At 41.5% G+C, this 19,855-nt stretch overlaps 1 protein-coding gene across 1 annotated transcript in view; it reads left to right on the forward strand.

Moving 5' to 3' along the window:
* UNC80 (unc-80 subunit of NALCN channel complex) overlaps positions 1 to 19,855 on the forward strand; it is a 196,890-nt gene that overhangs the window by 83,784 nt on the left and 93,251 nt on the right. The window contains exons 23-26 of the mRNA XM_090041688.1: positions 2,558 to 2,770; positions 10,021 to 10,156; positions 12,840 to 12,973; positions 16,241 to 16,406. Of these exons, the coding sequence (XP_089897814.1) occupies positions 2,558 to 2,770; positions 10,021 to 10,156; positions 12,840 to 12,973; positions 16,241 to 16,406 (649 nt within the window). The remainder of the gene's footprint in view (positions 1 to 2,557; positions 2,771 to 10,020; positions 10,157 to 12,839; positions 12,974 to 16,240; positions 16,407 to 19,855) is intronic.

The raw sequence follows: 19,855 nt of genomic DNA on the forward strand, positions 1-19,855 counted from the left end.
CTTTGCAACTGCTCGGATTTTGCTGAGTGATCTTCCCAGGAGACGTCCGGGTAATTGAAGTCACCCAGGATCTTCTCAAAGAGTTTCCCAAGGATAGAGGTAAGACTGACGGGCCTATAGTTGCCCGGGTCCTCTCTCTTCCCTTTTTTGAAGATGGGGACCATGTTAGCTATCTTCCAGTCATGCAGCACCTGGCCCGAGCACCACGAGCGCTTGTAAAGCCGTGCCAAGGGCCCTGCAATAACCCCAGCTAGCTCCCTCAACACCCTGGGGTGCAAAGCGTCTGGACCCGCTGACCTGAACACGTCCAGCCCCTCCAGAAGCTCTCTAACCCGGTCCTCCCCAGCCTGAGGTCTGGAGGCATTCCCCTTGAGTCCATCTTGCATCACAGCGGGGAAGTCCCGGTCCCTGCACAAGAAAACGGAGGTGAAGAATTGGTTAAAGAGGTCCGCTTTCTCCTCTGGCGCAACCACCAAATTGCCCAGCGTAGTTTGCAGGGGCCCCACATTTCCCAGTGCCTTCTTCATCCTTCCTATATATTTGAAAAAGGACTTTTTATTATCCTTGATCTTGGACATTAGTCCTAGCTCTATGTCTGCCTTAGAAGTCACTCTGAAGTCGCTCTGCTTAAGATCAACTTCATTTGAACTATTCTACAATGAGGGTCAATTTGTTGTGTGATTAGAGAGTTTGTATACGTTGTTTGTGTCTGTGCCCTTAAATCAATTCTGCCTTAGGCTTTTTCAATGTCTGTTTCTACCCTGTGAAACAAATAATGATTTCCATTTTCAAATATGTTAGGTGGGAATTTCAAAAATTTTGTTTATTCTGTGAACCCAGTGGCAAAATATGCAGAACTTGCTGGTACAATTTGCATTGAATTTCATGGAAATAGTGTTACATCAATTCTCAGTGCTTTCAAATTCATACCTACTAAAAGTACTTGCAGAAAAAAGGAAGATATTGATAGATACAAAAGGGAACAATTGTCAAAAAAAATCCTGCTATGTATTTTGGAGCCATTTTGTGTATCTTACTTGTAGTTTATTGTAAGGCATATTTTGTCTGTTTACCAAAATTGTGCTATTTGCAACTTTAAATGTTGGTAGTTTTCTGGTAAATATTCAGAACTAGTTTTAAAATAAAGCTTAAAAAGCAAAATAGGAAAAATACATAAATCAACACTGAAAAATTATGTTGTTGCTGTTGCTAAATTAAACTCTTGTTATATTTATGAGGATATGTGGTGGTTGACTTAAAACAAAAAATGAAGTGAAGGCAGAGCAGTGTATTTTATAACAAATTCAGGGAGATTTGATAGCATTGCTCCCTGTTAGAAAAAATGGATCTTCAATATGCAAAACTACGTACGACAATTTTTGCTTGGAAGATGAAGGCCAATGTTTTCACGACTGACTTCCTAATCTTAAACAGATGTAAATTAGTAGGGAGATTAGTGGAGTTACGCTAATTTACTCCATCAGGGAATGTGGCCATCAGCATCTAATTACAATCAGCACAGACTGTATAGGTCATAGTTTCAGCAAGGCTTCATTAATGCTTCCATACAGTCACAGAGGCAGCAAAAAAAGCAACATGCATGAAAAGGCTGGTATTTTCCTGCCTAAGATGGCATTTGTGCCTACAATATTTACAGGCTCACTAATGAAGGCATCCTGAAAATTTGGCTCATTTTCTTATGAAAAGTTTTAGCCTGAATCAGATTTATTTTTGGCTGTTATACAGATCTCGGAATAAGTGGGTTTATAGTGAGCAAGGAATCAGGCAGTTGTAGCATAGAGCAGTGTGCTATCAGACACCATTATAGTAGATAAAGAAAAAAAAAGTGGCTGTGTTGTGGTTGATTTGCATATGTGGGGGAATATTTTCACAATGTTTACAAAAAACAATAAAAAAGAAGCAATCATCAGTGAAAGGGATGAACTAAGTAGAAAATGGAAATAGGTTATATTATAGTCCATACTCCCATATGTGAATTTATTTATTTAGATTACTAGTACGATCTCCATTTTAGCTAGTCTAATCAATCCACTTCCAAACCTCTTAGGCACCTTTGTCAACACCAATTATTGGCCAGATAAATAATTCACACATAAGTTTGAAATGTCCCAAGTTTGGAGGGGGTCAACTGGGGTTTTGGTTCAGGTGCATCTCTATCACACACTAAGTCAGCTGACATTGTCTGACTTAACTATGAGTGAGGAATACTAGCAGTGAAAGAAAATGTGTTTCCATTAAAAACTAGAAAATAGCTTGTGAGCTCCTGCTGTTATGACCCATATTGATGCATATATGGATCTTTTTCTCCCTCTTGTGATGGAGAAGGCATAGAAGTTTATATCTAATGGGCCTACTCTTCCAATTCAGATAAGAGACTCACGCTTCAAGACGCAGACCATAGCTGCACTATTTGCCCTAGGGGTTGTCGCATTCTCCACGTGTTTCCACGCATAGTGCTCAGCAGTTCAGGACATGACAACAATAAAGTAGATGTGGTTGTTTAACTTGTTTTAATGCCATTTTACAAACCTTTCAGGAAGCACCTGTGGTGGCAAGAGCAGCCCTCTTCCTAGAATGTGCTCGCTTTGTTCACCGCTGCAACCGTGGCAATTGGCCAGAGTGGATGAAAGGGCATCATGTGAACATCACAAAGAAAGGGCTGTCCCGTGGACGTTCCCCTATAGTGGGAAATAAACGGAACCAGAAGCTGCAATGGAATGCAGCCAAACTGTTCTACCAGTGGGGAGATGTAAGTTTTCACCTTTCTTCTTTAAGTTAAAAATAGTTTTAAATGTATATCAAAAACTGCATTAAAATCCATTTTAAACAGGGTTTCAAAAGCACTTAGACCCAGACTCAAAGCAGGTAAAACTCATTCTAAGTCCACTAGAGCAGTGATTCTCAGATAGGGTGCTGCAATCTCAACCACAACAATAGCACTGTTAGGTGTGCAGACATTATTCATGACTCATGAGATAAGCATCCATACTGTTAAAAATATCCTGATCTGTTGTGGGCTTTCTGAGTTCTTTGCAGCAAAAATGTCTCTGTTATTTTCCACAGTCAAAAAACTAAGTGAAAACTAAGAGCTAGCATATTTCAAGGGATACTTTGAGTCTAATGAGGGATGTCTTGAGTGTATAGTACTAGAGCAGTAATTCTCAACCTTCTTGGACTGAAGGCACCAAAACGTTTTTGAATTGAGTGATACTCCATTTCAAAAGCTAATTTATATATTACATATTTACCTCTTTACACAGGGGCTGGGTAGTAGAGGTGGGGGATTGTTCAGGCAGGGACAAGCCTGATCCTGGCTTGTCTCTGGGGTTCTCCAAAAGCATTGGTCTTAAAAGGTATTATGACAGAATTTAAAGTTTAAAAAAAATGAAGCAAATAGCTTTATTTGCCCTTCCTCTTCCAGAAGAGACTCTCAGTACAGCCGGGGACTGAAGTTACACATAAACTGATATAAATGATGAGAAACTGGTTTAAACCTGTAACAGGACAGAAGTTCAGCACACACAAACCAGTTTCAAAATTGCCAAACACAGTTTAAGATAAACCTGGATATATGGAGTATGAGACTTAACTGATTTAGGTTAAGCGAGCCTGTGGAACTTCTCTCCCAAGTCCCCTCTTCTCTCAAGTTATCTCCAGTCTCCCAGTATCCTAGGATGCATTGGGCTCTCCACTAACCCCCTCACAGGGCAGGCAATCTAGCTTCGGCTGTGCTGTCTGCTCTGGATGAGCCAGGGCCAGGCCCATCCCATGGCAGTCACAGGGCTGAGGCAGCAATGACTCTGCTCTCCAGCCTGGTCCTGCCTGTACCTGTCAGCCCTGCAGGGGTGGATAGGAGGAGTACACTGTCCCCCAGCCCCGAGCCCACCCTGATCTGCAAGGGTTGCCGCACACCCAAGACAGGATAGTACGAGTCACTGACCCACTGGCAGGAGAGGGAAAGGAGTTCCCCACTTCTGGGCACAGCCCCAAACCTGGGATCTGACCACATGAGGGAATCCCCAGCCTCTGGGGGTTTTCCCCTGGCTGGCTTAGGATCCCTCCCCAGCCCTGGTCTGCCCAACTGTGGGGAGTGATTACAACCTCCTCTCCTTTCAAGGCCAACCAATGTGAGTCACTGACATGCAGGGGGAGGAGTAAATAACGCCCCCTCAATCTCCCCATTTCAGCCCCCCCAAGATGGGGTCTTCCCAGTTGGGGAGGGCCAGACCCTGGAGGGATTTTCCCTGTCGTTGCCCAGCCAGGTTGGCTCCATAGAAAGAAGGATTGGGCCCCACCGCCCGGCACAAGAACCCGTCCTGTGGATCTGTCCAGCTTGGCACCTGAACTACCAGGTATTGTGTTCCTTCTGCCAAAGAGCAGACCCTAAAAGCTGATGACTGCTGACAGATTGTTCCAAGGTCTAGCACGTGAGGTTTTCTCCTGTCCATGGGCAAGGTTGGAAGGAGGGGGCCAGGGAATTTCATGGCTCTAGTTGCTGTGTATTTTTCCTGCACCTGTCCTGATTTAGTAATGTTGCAACAAAAATGGCCATAACTCTGTAAGCGAATATCCACTTTATGTAACTGCTTTTCGCTGAGGCTAGAGGTTTTGTGCATCAAGATAAGCCGGGTCTAGGCAAAGCTCTAGAAAAATCTGAAAATCAGAAAGAACAGCTCCCATCCCAAATTTTGGACAATAGACAAGTACCTCTGTATTCTCCTTCTTTCAACTGTGGCATGTACACCAACAGAACAAAGCTTGTAAATATTATTTTGACCTACTCCCTTTCTTGAAAGCCAGGAAATTTCTTTAGTCCCTTCTTTTTCCTCAGGCCATGTTATTAATGTCAGGTATACATTGCAGTCTGAAAATGAAACTTTCCCTTGCCCCTCAATGGTGTTGATGATGATTCCTGAGTGACACAGTATTTAAAGATACTACAGTGTTTTTTCTAAACAACTCTACTGTAAGGCAAAAGCCTGTGCTTCTCCCTAGCCTTCAGATACCTTCACCCATTACACAGGTTATAAAATGACCTTCAATGTTCTATTTATAGCTTTTCCTTTACTTATTTTTTTTACTTCTTCCTTTATTTCTAACTCCCTTGTGGTGGCTTTGAAATAAAGTATCTTTCCCTGCAGCAAATATTGATTTTTATTTTATGGGTTTAAAATAAAGCGGATTGCAACACAGCTCTCTTATACTTACTGGTATCAGAAGCCCTATCCCTGAGAAGACACTCAGTTCCCAGAATAGGGTTTGTTTGCTAGCTGCTTAACTGCAACTTCACAGGGGAATGCTTTTTAAAATGTGTACCTCTATTTTTTGTGAGTTTTGCATTTTCTACACCTCTATTTATTTATTTTTAGGAGTAGATTTGGAACCTAATCTTGATAGTGCAACTTTCTTTCCATGTTTACTGTGTCAATGCTTTTGTAAGGAAGGCATTGAATCCCTGGAGTAAACCTTGTGCTTCTTCATGGAACAGACAGAAACAGCTTGGCCAGAAGCAGTGCCTCATACCCTACTGCAGTACTGGAGCTTCCCTGGACCCTAGATATAGAGTACACAGCAGCCTTGCTGAGGGATTTTTCTTCCTTAGTCCTGGGCCAACTGCATGCAAGACTGACTTATTAGCACAACACGTTAAATAAGGCTGGTTTATCAGCAACAGTTGAGAATTGCCTATACATAAGGAAGTTCAGGCCAGATCTCCCCCCCCACTTTTCATAACTCCTATGGCAGCAAAAGGGAACAGAAGGACCACTATTTTTGCTCTGCTACCAGAGGATTCCTGTCCACTGTACAGCCCAAGATCTGCTGGCTCTTGGGCCATTTTGCATTGGCAGAAGACACAAAGCCACTGCATTATGGTGTGGGACTGTAGACTGAAGGCATAGAACTGGGAAGGCAGATCAGTCTTCAGTCTATTTCAGTGCTTTGCTTCTTCATTCAGATTACCAGGAAGGTGCCTATTTGCTAATTATAGTGATGATTTTTCTGTTAGGAAAGGGATCTAGGACTCTGGGTCATCACTTAATGAGGGTGCCATTATAAAACTTGAGGATAGACAAAGACCTCATCAGAGACCAGCAAACTTATTTAACATTAGCTACCTAATAGACCTCTGGTGATAAAAAAGCTCTAAGTCCCTACCTCCCTGGCCTGGATTTGATCTGCTACTTGAAGTAATGGGCCCATTACTAATCCTTTTCAGCATGCAATCCCAACAGTGACATTATCTGTAAATGATAGACTAAACTGACCAAAATAGACTGAAAATTTCCTGTGGCTTCGTCTGAAAAGCTGCATTCTTCTATTTTGAAGTGTTGTGTTCCATCCATTAACTAAGAAATCCATGAGTATTTTTTGCAGTCAGTAACTACTAGGAAATTCACTGTTCATTAGTTAGGAAGCTGCAAAATTATACATTATTGTTCAGATGTTTATCATAGACAACAGAGCAAAAAGCAATGATTTTCCACATATTGCTGCAAGAAAGCAAAGGAGATATTTCATCCTTAAATAACTGAAGTACAGAGGAAGGGAGAAGGCATGAGGGATTTGGATTTTATTTAGCAATGTGCATCCTCACAGATAACTGAGACTGGCAACCATTTAGATAAGCTTGCAAATTACTGTAGTAGCACTTTCTTTTATTCCATAACAGTCTTCTTTCCTGTCCATTATTGCAGTATTTTTCAGGAGCTGCTTAGTATCAATGGAGATGAGCTTAATAATACTTATTTGTGACTGCTTTTCCTTCTCTGCCTCACTTCAGTCTAGGAAGATAGATGATATGGTACAGAGGGTCTGAAAATCAGCTTTAGTCTCCTTTCAGGGCATCCCCTCTAAAAGCGAAATAACCTCAATGGTAAATGGTTATTAAAATAAGTGAATAGCTTCCATTTCTGTCTCTCTCTCTTTCTCATGGTGTCACATATCAACTTCCAAATCTATGAGCCACTGTCTGATATATCGCTTGTCTGGGCATTTGTAAAGACTGCAGCTTTTGATTCAGTGCTGTGCTGTTTGTTAGATACCACATTCACACAGGGGACTGTTCAAGATATTCATCTTATACTTATACTGTGTTGTTTTGAAGGGTCCATATCCAGTTCTGTCTGTTCAGTTTGACCCCTGCTTCTCTGTTAAGGCCATACCTGGTGGGGGATCTATTTAGTGTCATTATAAAATGTTGTAGGAATAGAGCTGACCTTTCCCAGCAGTCAGCCCACTCTCTTGCTGCCTGTAGGTTTGAGTCAAAACCCACAGTCTCTTCCAGGAACTTGGTTTATGACTTTTGACCCCTTAAGCCTCCATCTGTTTGTGTCTTCAGTTAACAGTTAATGGAGCAAGTGTTTTTGATAATCTGTTGCCTCTATTGCCAGTAATGATGTTAGAATCTATCTTCTTATATCGCTTGGTCAAATGCCCAAGAGTATATGTATACAGGGAATATATGTAGGTTGTGCAGCCTGTTTTGAGCCTCAGCTCACTAAGTAGTCTTTAGCTTTTTAGTGTGACAACTTCTGAACCATGTGGGAGCACAATATTCTTCTGGGGCATATATCATTGCAAGTGCAGTGGTTCTGAGCACTTTGGAGTTGGCACCCCATGTCATGCTGATTAAAATATCTTAAAGCAGCTACCGTTTACTGCTGACCTTCTGAATGAGATATTTATTAGGGCTGTGTGAAGCTTTGGTCACTGATTTGATTTGGCCTAATTAGGTGGCCGAATCTCCAAATCCAATTTGAATCAGGAGGTCTTTTAATCTTCCAAATCAAATCAGAACCCTCGGAATTGATTCAGAGAGATTTGGAAAGATGCAATGATTCAGACATAGACATAGCTTTAAATTTTTTTTCTACATACCTCAAGGTATCAGGCAGCTCATGAATGCTGCAATAGTGTGGTGGATGGAGCACCCCACAAGAGCATGGGGGTCCCCAGTGTGCTGAGCAGCAGACCCAGAAGTGGACCAGAAGCACTTCTGGTCCACCAGGGAGCATGCTGCCCCCCCACCTCCCGTGCCCTCCTGGCTCGGCAACTGGTGCCTCCAGGGTCTGGGGGCACACCCAGGGTACCCCCATAGCCAATTGCCGAGCCAGAGGGTGTGGGAGGTCCACCGCCAAGCACACAAAGGGTCCCCCGGCACTCCTATGGGACTCTCCATCTGCCCCACCATCACAGCATTCATGAGCCACGCCTGGCACCTTGAGGTATGTAGAAAAAACACTTAAAGCTATGTCTATGGCTGAATCGCTGATTCTTTGAATCAGCATCAAATCTTCAGATTCAGATTTGGCCGAATCGAATCGGAGACAGTGATCCAAATCTACTAATCGAATCACTTTCCCTGATTCAGGCTGAATCCAAATCAAATACAGCCCATTTTGCACACCCATAATGTTTATAGGTGAGGGAATGGTCTAATGCGTCTCTTAGGTAGGTTGGGGTATGCTCATGGGGAACCATGTGGTTGCCTACTCTGATATTCAGTGTGCTCTTGGCTTGACGATTGTCTAGGTAGATGTGATGATACTGATTTACTGATGCTCAATTTTAAACTCCAGTTGTGGAGATAGAATTCATCATGGACTATGTCATATGCAGTATCTTTCCCAGTTCTGTCATGTCTATTCCTTGGGCTACTATGGCATCATTGTTAATGTACATGTATCACTTAGATGCTGTATATGGTAAGTCTGAGGTATATACATTGAAAAGTATTGGTGCAAGCAGTGACACTTAGGGAACTCTATTCTTCAGTTTGTACTCTTTTTTTTTTTTTTTTTTCCTCCTTGGCTGGCAGTGAGTTTGAATGGTCTGCTGGAGATCATGTTCATGGTAAAAGTGCATAGCTTGCAGTCAGGTATCATAGAGTGGAGTCTGTTTTTGAGACCTTGATCCATATAGTGTCATGTAAGGCTGTAAGGTCAATAAAGATCATGCCTGTTTTCTGCCTCATTTCAAACCCGTTCTCTATGTCAAATGTAAATAATGACCCCACAGGTCCCAAAAGAACAGGCTGGCTTTTGGAAGAAGTGGTGTACCGCTGACCAAGAAACATTTCCCAGCTTATCAAATGGTGTACTTGTCAAAATTTGTGGACCCTTCCATGTTCTTTTACATATACACATATTATAGGCAGCACTACTTGGGAAAATCCCTTTAGTTCTGAAATAGGGGCACTATGAGGCATTCTGCCTGCTAATACACCCTGTTACAGCATCAGCAACTGCTTCCCTGACTTTGGTTTGCATGTGGACTCAAACAGCCCCAAGCAAACAAAAATCATTTGGAGATCTGAAGCTTTTATTTTTCTTCACTGGGAATCTATCCATTTAAGTCGAGATGGCCCACATTACCATAGTATCTGAGCAACTTCCAATCTTTAATGCATTTGTTCTCACAATACTCCTGTAAGTAGGAAAATGCTGTTATTTCTCATTTTACAGATGAAAAACTGATGTGGAGGGGCCGAGTGACTTACCCAGTGTCACAGATCAAGCGTGTAATAGATCATTGGCTTAAACCCTGGTTTCCAAGTCTGAAACTGCCCTAATCATTAAGTTGCACTTTTTCAGCAGAAGTTCTTGGTGTATTTCATTCCTTGATTTTAATAAAAAAGGACAGCTGAGTTGAGGGAAAATTCAGACATGTTTTTTCCCAGTGTCTTCCTGCTTCTGTAGTTTTTATTAAATACATATTTTCCCCCAAGTTTTGAAAGTTTCAAATTTTAACCAGAAAATGGAAGACAATATTTCATATGTATTAAGTGGCAATTGTCCACCCCCACCTCTCAAGCACTTATCCATTATTTTATCCTGAACCAGTGATAAAAATAGTGTTAGTTAATAACCTCTACTGATAAAAATGGTGCCCAATATGTTGTTCTTAACCTAAAGTCTCCAGCTATCTCTAGAATGGACGTGGGTTGTTAACCCCAAGTGAACCTCAAGGAGTTCTCACTTTCTTCTTTTTTCTTGGCAGGCAATTGGTGTCCGACTCAATGAGCTGTGCCATGGGGAGAGTGAAAGCCCCGCCAATCTGCTGGGCCTCATTTATGATGAGGAGACCAAGCGAAGACTGAGAAAGGAGGATGAGGAGGAAGACTTTTTAGATGACAGTAAGGAGACTCCCTTTACTACAAGAACCCCCGCTTGTAAGAACCTCTGCTTTAGGAGCACTTAATTTTTCTTTTTCTCTTTCATACTCTCGCCACCCAGCTGTATTTCCTCCCCACCAAGTTCCCTTCCCTTTCTTTCTGTGCCTAGATGTACAACATATCATATGGGTAGGAGCAATGAGAGACCTTGAAAGAAATGGGGTCTAAAAAGCAGGCAATATGTTGCAATTACTGTGTATTGCAACTATAAATAAAATGAATCAATTGTACATCTCTAGACTCTTGCCTTTGTGTAAGTGCCTGGAGGCCATTCTGACTCCTCTTTTTTTCCAAAGACATCCCTGCCAAAAATATTTTTGTATGATCAGCTATTTTAGTTGTAGTTTGACATAGCTGTGCTAGACACCTTTAAATGTTTTAATTTCCATATATTAAGTTTAACACAGAAATATAGTGAAGTGATATGGAAAATGTTGCTAAAAACACACTATATGCCAAATCACTGAAAAAAACAGATTTTTAAAAGAAGTTTGCAGATTCTGAAAGTGTAAGTAGATGCACAAATTATGACATGACCTGTAAAATCAGAATAAGTATATAGTTACTGGCAAAGATGATAACAAGCATTGTATCCTCTCCAATACCATTTGTATATACATGTGTGTTGTAGTGTACTGGCTTGTGTCTGTGTGTATTACTGTTGTCCATTGGATGTAATGTTTAAAAGCAGTTTCTGTATCTGTTGGCTTCTACTCACTGCATAAAGGACATCAAGGGGGTGGGAATGGTGGGGACTGAATGGCATTAAACTGGTGTAAGAGAAGAGAGTCAGGCCCTGTGGTTATGGATTTCCTGAAACTGCACGTATACCATTGGATTGAGGCTGTGGTATCTGTATGCGTGTGGCTTTGTATAGCTGTATGTCTATGCGGCCCTTATGCCAGTACATGCAAAGGAGTGAAATGCACAAGAGCCTTCCTGACCCTACACTCATTGAATAGCCCATGTAAAGGTCAGGCAGAATGGTGATGAAGAGGGAACACAGACCGTTCTGTTGTACTCAACTATGGATGCCAGGTACTCCAGAGGGAAATGGGATAGGTGTTTACAACATGTGGCCATGGGGACGGAGGCAAGGTAGACTGTCCCCATACATGGGTATAGAAACAGAACAGATCCCTTTCCAGGTCAGGGCATTCAGAGGAATATTCTTCCTTTTTGCTAAAGCAGAGCACTTCTCTGATCTCTCACTTTTGGCTGTTCCTGGTAGGTATACCTGGGCCTCTTCTAATCACAGAATATGCTGTTGCTTATACTGTCACCCTATGGCTTCCCACTGTATCTGACTATTCAGATCATTTTGGTGCATCTAAATGTCATTCATTACAAGAAAACTGTATGGAAGAGCCAGTCAGCAAAGCAAACATAAGCAGTTTTGTCTGGTAACATGTATGTGTTCCTTTGTTCAGTTTCTCTGTGTGACATGACAGGATCAGATGTGCAAAATATGGTGAAAATAACATATTATCAAAAATGGGCATGTTCATCAGCTGTTTAGCCCACTGGTGGTCAAACTTTTTGGACTTGCGGGGGCCATATGAGTCTCATGGGGCTTGTCAATGGGTCAGATCAGGTCTGCATCACATGCCTCCTGATCTAGCATGCAGGGCCATGCTAACCAGCCCTTGGGGCTCCATAAGCATCCTTGGTTTAACCCAAACAATCATCAGAAATGGGCATAGTTCATACAGTAGCTGTCAGGGTCCTTCACAAATTAATAGAGGCTACAGGAGCTCATTGTAATCTTCAAGGTTTGGCTAATATTGGACCGTCATTAAAATATAATGAGTACTGATTTTGAAGCTTAACATTTGGATTCCGTTTCAGCAAGGCCACTTGCACATATGCTCAACTTTAAGCATATGGGTAGACTCACTGGTGTGGAATAAAGCACTTGTGTAAGTACTTTGCTTTGCTGAATACCTCTTAATGAAGTTTTCTGTTTTACTCAATTCCAGACCTTTGATGACTTGATAACTGTATGTAGTTGTTGCCCCATCTCTAAATGTGACATTTGTATTCTGTATGTGGAAAAAAGGAAGCAACCTTTGGAGGGCTACTGCTTTATTTAGTTTCCTGGATAATTGTTAACAATAAGTCCAGTATATGTATGTTGACTATTCGTAAGTATGTGTTTGATCAAAGGGAGGGAAGGGGCAGGGGGACAATGACACTACCCTTTCTTAAGGTTACTGCCAAAATAACCTTATGTAAGATGGCTCTTAATTTCTAAATTGATTTGAATTCATCTCTACTGTGACCTGGAGCATTACCATAATTGCTGTACATTTGGCTGAATGCAAAACCACAAAGGGCACAAGGGTATCTGTCGAGTAATTTTCATATAGCACTGTAGACAGAGCTTACATATTTGCACCAGTTCAGTATAGCATATATATCGGTAACCACACTGTACACTAAATGGAATAGGTGCTGATTGGTTTATGTATTAATCCATACTTTTAATATTAGAAAAATAGTGTAGGAATATGGAATTCATTATTAACCATAACATTTTTTCACATGCAGCTTGCATTATGTATCATGTGTAATAATGTTCATCAGTTATTGATTTCAGATTTTGTGTCATGTGTTCTCTTACTAAGACTATTTTATTTCCCAGGCACTGTGAATCCCACCAAATGTTGTTGTCCTTTTGCCCTGAAGATGGCAGCATGCCAGCTTCTCCTGGAGATCACCACTTTTCTCCGAGAGACTTTTCCCTACATGCCTAGGCCACGTACTGAGCCTCTTGTGGTAAGTGAACTGTATAAGTAAGGAGACAAATTCCCAGGAGGTTATCCCTAAGGAAACAAGGATAGATTGACAGCAGGAATTTAATTTGGAGTCTCACTGAGGGAAAAAAAGATCAGTTGAACAAGGAACTGGGAAGGAGGGGAGGATCAGAGAACTGATTAGGAAGAGAGACTGAATTGATGGATTGGAGAAGCAAACTAGAAACACAAGGTTTGGAAGTTGACTAGAAGACAAACAGTAGGTTAGAGAACTGAATATAGGTTTGATGAGGCAGAGATTTAAATCTCTTGCAGGTAAATAATATGGATTGCAGCAGCTAATTGATTGGAGAGTCTGGTCATCAGTGAATTGATTGGAGCAATTGGATTGAGGGGGACAGAAGATGGATCAGTAGAGAAGATGGATGAATTGTTGGCCAAGTGGCTGCAGAAATTGAGTTGGAGCCAGAAAGGAACTGAAGGGGCTGGTAGGGAAAAGGAAAGAAAATGGAGAAAAAGACAGACACCGAGGAAAAAGTATTCAGAAAAGAGGGACTAAAAAAGGAGGAAATTAGTGTGAGTCTTTTTGCAATGTCTTTGTTGACATTTTCACCCTGTAATAAATTATTATAAGAGAAAGCAGGATAATGCCAGCTCTTATAAATCATCTCAGTAAAGTAGGTAGGTGTAAAATCAAGAACTTCCTGAGTAATTAGGGTCAATAGGAAACTATGCTTTTACACCAGGCAAAAAGGCTGCTAATTACTAGCTTTTATAACTCTGTTGTGGGAGAGGAGGAATGATTCTGTAGCATGCAAGTGGAAGGAAATTTAAGGTAATGCAATGTCGGAGTCCATCAGAAAAGAATGGCCACAGTGCAAATGTGGAATATGTACTGAACAGACATTAAACCAATAACATTTAAGAAGTAATATGTGAGACCTGTTATATTTGAACTGGAAGTGAGTAGGTGAAGTTTCTTTATACAAGAAAAATGTTGTGACTTGCTTTCATTTTAAAGAAGAGATGCAGGTGCATGACAATAAAGTTAGTTTTTGTTCTTGCTGATAAAAGACAAAATTCCAGTACAGTAGCTTTCATTTCCTTTGCTCCTTGCTGTTGTTTCTAGAGGAAAGGTTGACCCTGCACTATTCTAAATATCTGCAGAGTCTATTGATGGCAGTACGGCCTTGTGAGCATTGAAGAACTGACTGATCTGTAACTGAACCAGTCAGCTGAAGCAGTTTAAGCATAAACAATTCAGGTGCATCTGAATTAGCCAGGCTGAGTTGCTTTAAACTTTTCTTTGTGCCCTTAGCCATTTAGAGCATCTATACATGTGCTTCAGGGTAGATGGGGGGCCCTTTAATTGGAGCAGTTCTTGGAGCCACTCTAATTAAAGCACCCACAGTGTTACGTGGATTCAGTGTCCCACACTTCAAAATGGCAGTGGGGGCTTTTAAACTAAAGCTCATTTGACAAACTTTGGTTAAAGTGCTCCCATTACCAATCTGAAGCATGGACATGCTGAATAGATATGACACAAAGAGCATGGGAACCGGTGCCTCCTGATACCTGGGGGCACCAGCAGTCGATTGCTGACCAGGGGGTGGGGACCCCCCCAGCAGTCAATCAGTGCTGCCAGTGGAAGTGCCAGCAGCAAAACCAGAAGTGCTGGTGGCAAACCTGGAAGGAAGTGCCCCTGGCGCTTCTCTCGATGCCCCCACAGTCTCGACACGGGGCACCGGCTATTGCTTCCCACTCCCCGGCTGGCAAGGGCCAATCTCGGGGGGGGCACGTGCCCACCTTACACATCACCTGTGACACAGAGGCTTCTGGAGCAAGTTAATTAACATGCTTCAGCAGACTCCTTTAATTGATTAATTGATTCTGCTTCAATGCATGCTCATTAGCACATATTGGAGCAGATGTCCAGCACATGTACAGGTGCTGTTAGGTTCCAATATGATCTTAATCCATGTGTGAGAAATCCTTGGTTGTGTCCCAAGAATAGTGCATTGTAGGGCATCCTCACAAAGCCAGAGGTGCACTTTGGGACAGTCAGATCTCTGCCATTTGACATTTCTAGATATTTCCCTTGCTGAGTATTCTCAAAGTTATCAGTGTCACTAAGCAGGAGTCACAAATACATTTTTAAATGAATGGGACTTACTTTGTGGGTTTGTCAGAAGGTCTTTTGGAAGTAGGCGCCCCTCTAGGGATTTTACCATACTCTACATTCAATCTGTGTTTAGAGAAAATGGATGAGTATGTAATCGAATATTGGTATACTAACCTCCTTTGCCCAAGAAGTCAGCTAATATTCAAGGGCTTGCAGGGATGTTTCTTTCAGGAAGTATTTCTTTTGTGCAATGCTGTTTATCCACAAAAGTCTTGTTTTCTGATCACAGCAGAAACAAACAGCATCAAGAAGTTTCCTTGCTTGGTGTTTCCCAGTGTGTCTGTACTGTCAGTTCCGTACTCAAGACGCTCTCCATTTCTGCTTTCTCTCACAACTGTTTCTCTCACATTTTTTTCTGCATCTTACATATCCACACTCAAACATAGCTGCAACTAATCCCCTAGGCCCTGTGTTTGGCATTAGTCCCAGGAAAACCCCTTAGGCCAAATTGTTTAGATCTGGTCTTAAACTACAATTTTTTTCTGGCACATACCTATGTCACATAGCGTTGTGAAAAGATCAAATATCCCTTTCCCCTGGGCAACACAGCTATACCACCAAAGCACCTTCTTTTGTATTGTCATGCATGGGATCTCTGATAGGGGATTCAACCAACATAATATACCGGCAGCATCTATGGTAGGGGTAGCTTCATAATGTAGATAAGCCAATAGTACTGATTAGGTTGTGCCATATAATCTAGAGTCTTGGGTAGTAGCTTTCCATGATTTTCAGTTGTCATCACGTAAGGGGGGATTTAATTGTGATTCCTGTTTAATTGCTCTGAAAAGGGGGGCTTAGTGTATATGTCAGCTTTAAGGTCTGTGACTATCTGTAGAGCAGAGACCTCATTACAGTCATTAACTCCGTCCATCAAAATACATTCAGTATTTTCATTATCCCATTCAGATACGTTAAACCAAACTAGAGCTGGATTTGAGAGTGTGTCAATGTATGTTAGATAAGATGCAATTAGGGAATTTATTTGAGAGGAAAATGATTGTTATTTAAGGGAAATTCTTGCTAAAATCATAGGCTTCTGTGGTTGGAGAGGGGTATGAGGGCTTACTCTATTTGTGCATTTCTGTGGTACACATTCTGCTGCAGGATCTTGAGAGCTGCAGGTTGCGTTTGGACCCTGAGATGGACCGGCACCGATATGAGAGGAAGATCAGCTTTGCTGGGGTTCTTGATGAAAATGAAGACTCAAAAGATTCTCTGCACAGCAGCAGCCACACCCTCAAATCTGACACTGGCTGTGAAGAGAAGAAAGGTTTGTCAGCACGAAAAAAAAAGCTTCCATATTCTCAGGGCTTGTTATGTGGCGCTGGATTTTATGTCTCCATTTCCATAGACTGTGTTAAAAAGCAGGAAGCCATAGAGCCACATGCCTTGAATCATTTCTGAGCTGCCTCCAATGTCTGATGTGCTAAATGTGAAAAGCAAAGATTTCTAAGTTTACAGACTACTGCTGTTACCAGAACCAAATGGGGGAAATAACAAGATTTCTTGCAGTTTTCAGTTAGAAGTGTCAGTGTTTGTTCGGTTTTTTTTGGTGCTGTGATATAATTCATCCATGTAGGAAAACTACACATGCTAAGATTGGGGCCTTTTTGTAAAAACCTCTTCAAGCTTGGAGTGCATGGCATTTAACTGAATCAGTAGTTTAACACCTGATCTTTTGAATTCTTTGCTACCACATGAAAAACGCATAACTATGTGGCTTTTGATGGCTAGCGGGTTAATGTTACCAACATAATGTATACTGTACAAGCAAACCTCAAGCGCACTGTGTTTGCTGACAGCAGCAGAATGTTTTCCATTTTAAAACCATCTCATGCAAAACTTCATACTATCTGATAGTACAAGTGTTGCAATACAATACGCAGTCAGCAGTTAATATGTGCAATTAGAGGCTAAATCTTCTAAACAGTTAGCTGTGACTTTCCAGTTGACTCTCTAAGCTATGATTTATAGCTTAGAACATTTGCAAAATGAATTCTTTAAAAGTTGTATAACAGCTGCATAACAGCCATATAAAGATGCAGACTTTATAAGAAGTAGATTTTAAAAAAACATGTGTTACTGGAATGGAATCTATGGCATGATTCCATAAGGAATTATACTGTATACTGAAGCAGGTAGTCCAGGGATATCTTCAATAAGGTCTTGTTTTTGCAGTCCACAGAAATTCCCAGTAACTGTAAAGAGCTTTGTAACAGATCCACATTAACTTTATATTGATGATTAAGCCACGATTCTACCTACAAGTAAATATATTCATATAGGAAGTGTTTCTAAGACTCAGGGTGTATATAACTGCTTCTAAAATTATCCGTGGAATGTGACAGTGACTGCTTTGATAGCAGTTTCCCATCAAGCTGCAAAGAGTCATCCTAAAGATAGCATGCACAAACTAATTTTTATCTTGGTCCATATATCAGGCACTGGAAGTAATATGGTCAGAAAATGACATTCCCCAAAAAGTTGGCATAAGAAATCCCTAATATGGAGTTGGATAAAATGATTTTTAAAAAAGGTTTCCACACTAACTGCTGTAACCAGGGGCAGAACCAGACGGGGTGTGTTGGTATGGTTGCACCCCACTTTCAGACCATGCTGTGGGAGCAGCCAGGGAGCTTTTTTAAGTCCCTGAAGTAGGTAAGAACCCCTGCACCTTTCTCCTCTATGGCCATTGGCACATCCCCTCCCTTCCCATTTTCCCTGCTGATGGCAACAGTGATCAGCTTCCTTCTCTCTGCCCAATGCCCCAGGTGTTTCCCACCAGCTGGGCGGCAGGTGCAAGGAAGGGGAACCTGTCTGCTGCCACTGCCACTGCCATTGTCCTCAGCTAACCTAGATCCCAGCATGGCCCAGCTGGAGTGAGACAGGAGTGACTCTGAAGCTCCCTTTGCCCTCAGGTCACCTGAGGGCAGCGGAGACAACAATAGCAACAAGTGAGCATAGAACAGAGGAATGTGATGGGCATGCAGCTGAGCATGGAGCAGAAGAAAGCGTGGAGCTGAGAGAAGAGCAGGGAGGTTTCTTACTTGCCTCAATGACTTTAAAAAAGTTCCTAGATGCTGCCCCTGCAACACGGTTGTAAAGGGGGGTGCAGAAGTTTTCAGCACCAGTTGTGGCACCTGCGAACCTCTTTCCAAAATCCTGGATCTGCCCATGGCTGTAGATCTTCTAAGATTAGGAGATAACATTGGAATGGGAGACCTTCTAGGAATAGGAAATGGTGGCGCTAGGTCAGTACATGCACCATTTTCTCTTAGTACTAAAGTAGATTTGCCCTAGCATGGGACTTTGCAGACTTTTTAGACAAAGTAAAATTCAGCTTTTTTTTCAAGAGTAGCAGTGTTAACTCCAGTACCTTTTCCACATACCAGTTTGTTCTGCCTATCTAAATTCTGTCTCCTGTGTCAGTACACATACTCTTCTTCATTTCTTGTCCTAAGCTGTTGTGTGGTTTTGCTGGAATTTAGCAGTTATAAAACTGCACATTATTTAATGGTGGGAAAAGTAATTCCAACATAAAGAGTGAGTTTTAGTTTACAAGTTAGCAAAGTACTTGGACTTACTTTTGACTGAAATATGCTAAATAAATGCAAGATGTTGTCATGTTTCTTTTTTAAAAAATGGAAATAAAAAGGCGCTGCTGTTTCCTTTGGCCACAGCTTACTCCATTGGGAGTTTATCTGGGCCAGAATATAGCAGATGCAAAGCATCTTTTTTTTTCTTCAATCTGTAATTACCTACCTAAAATTTATTGTGTGACTGTAACTCAATCTTTCTCACCTACAGTGACAAGGACAGGCTTCTTTACCCCAAACTCTTTGACCAATTACTAATTCATTCCTTTCCTTTCATCTCCTTTTGAATGGTAAATACTTCGCTTTCATTGGTCAACCCAAGTGTATCTTAACAACTATGCCAAAGCTACAATTTTACTATCCCTAACCTGCTACAGGTAGGTGCAACATATAGATATGCCAATGTAGATGAGAATTTAGCCCCTGGAAGCACTTATGTGCTAATTGTGTGCTGCAGGCTACATGGAAGTATGGCTAAGTGCAGCAAAGCATCTGTGCATTTTAGGAGATCTAATCAGCCCTGCTAAGGTTCATCTGAACAGAATCTAGCCAGCTCTTCTCATGGAGTTTTAGTCTCAGCTTGGTCACTGAAAGACAGATTCTCAAGTCACTCAGAAGTGAATTATCCAGCTGACTAATAAGCAGGTGCTGAATAACTCCAAAAAGGAGACTTGTCCAGCTCTGCCCAACCAATAGGATTTTGCAACAAAAATGGACTTGTGGGTGGAGATAGGACAGTATAAAACTGAAATAATAGAGGGATTCTTATGTATGACTCATAAATCCAAGTATACTTAACATTCATATATTTTTCTTGCATATGGTATACAAAAAAGGCATACACTGTTCTAGTCTCTACAGAGTGCCATACATGATCACTTTTTGGTACTCTATGAATAGACCTACAGTACGATGACTGAGTGTTGCAACATTTGAACTCATATATCTCCATGTATTGCCTTTGAAGCAAGAGAAGAATAAAGTACAAATGATCAGTGCTTTGAACATTGAACCATTTCATGTTTGTGCTCATCAAAAATGCAACGTGTCAATGGATGTTTTGAATGCCTGAAAGCTGCTCACTTGTCTGAAGGAGAGGAACTACATGCTCTGTTTCCTTAAA

The sequence above is a fragment of the Crocodylus siamensis genome, chromosome 4 (genome assembly GCF_052110815.1).
Source record: "Crocodylus siamensis isolate JL-2025a chromosome 4, ASM5211081v1, whole genome shotgun sequence".
Taxonomy (NCBI): domain Eukaryota; kingdom Metazoa; phylum Chordata; order Crocodylia; family Crocodylidae; genus Crocodylus; species Crocodylus siamensis.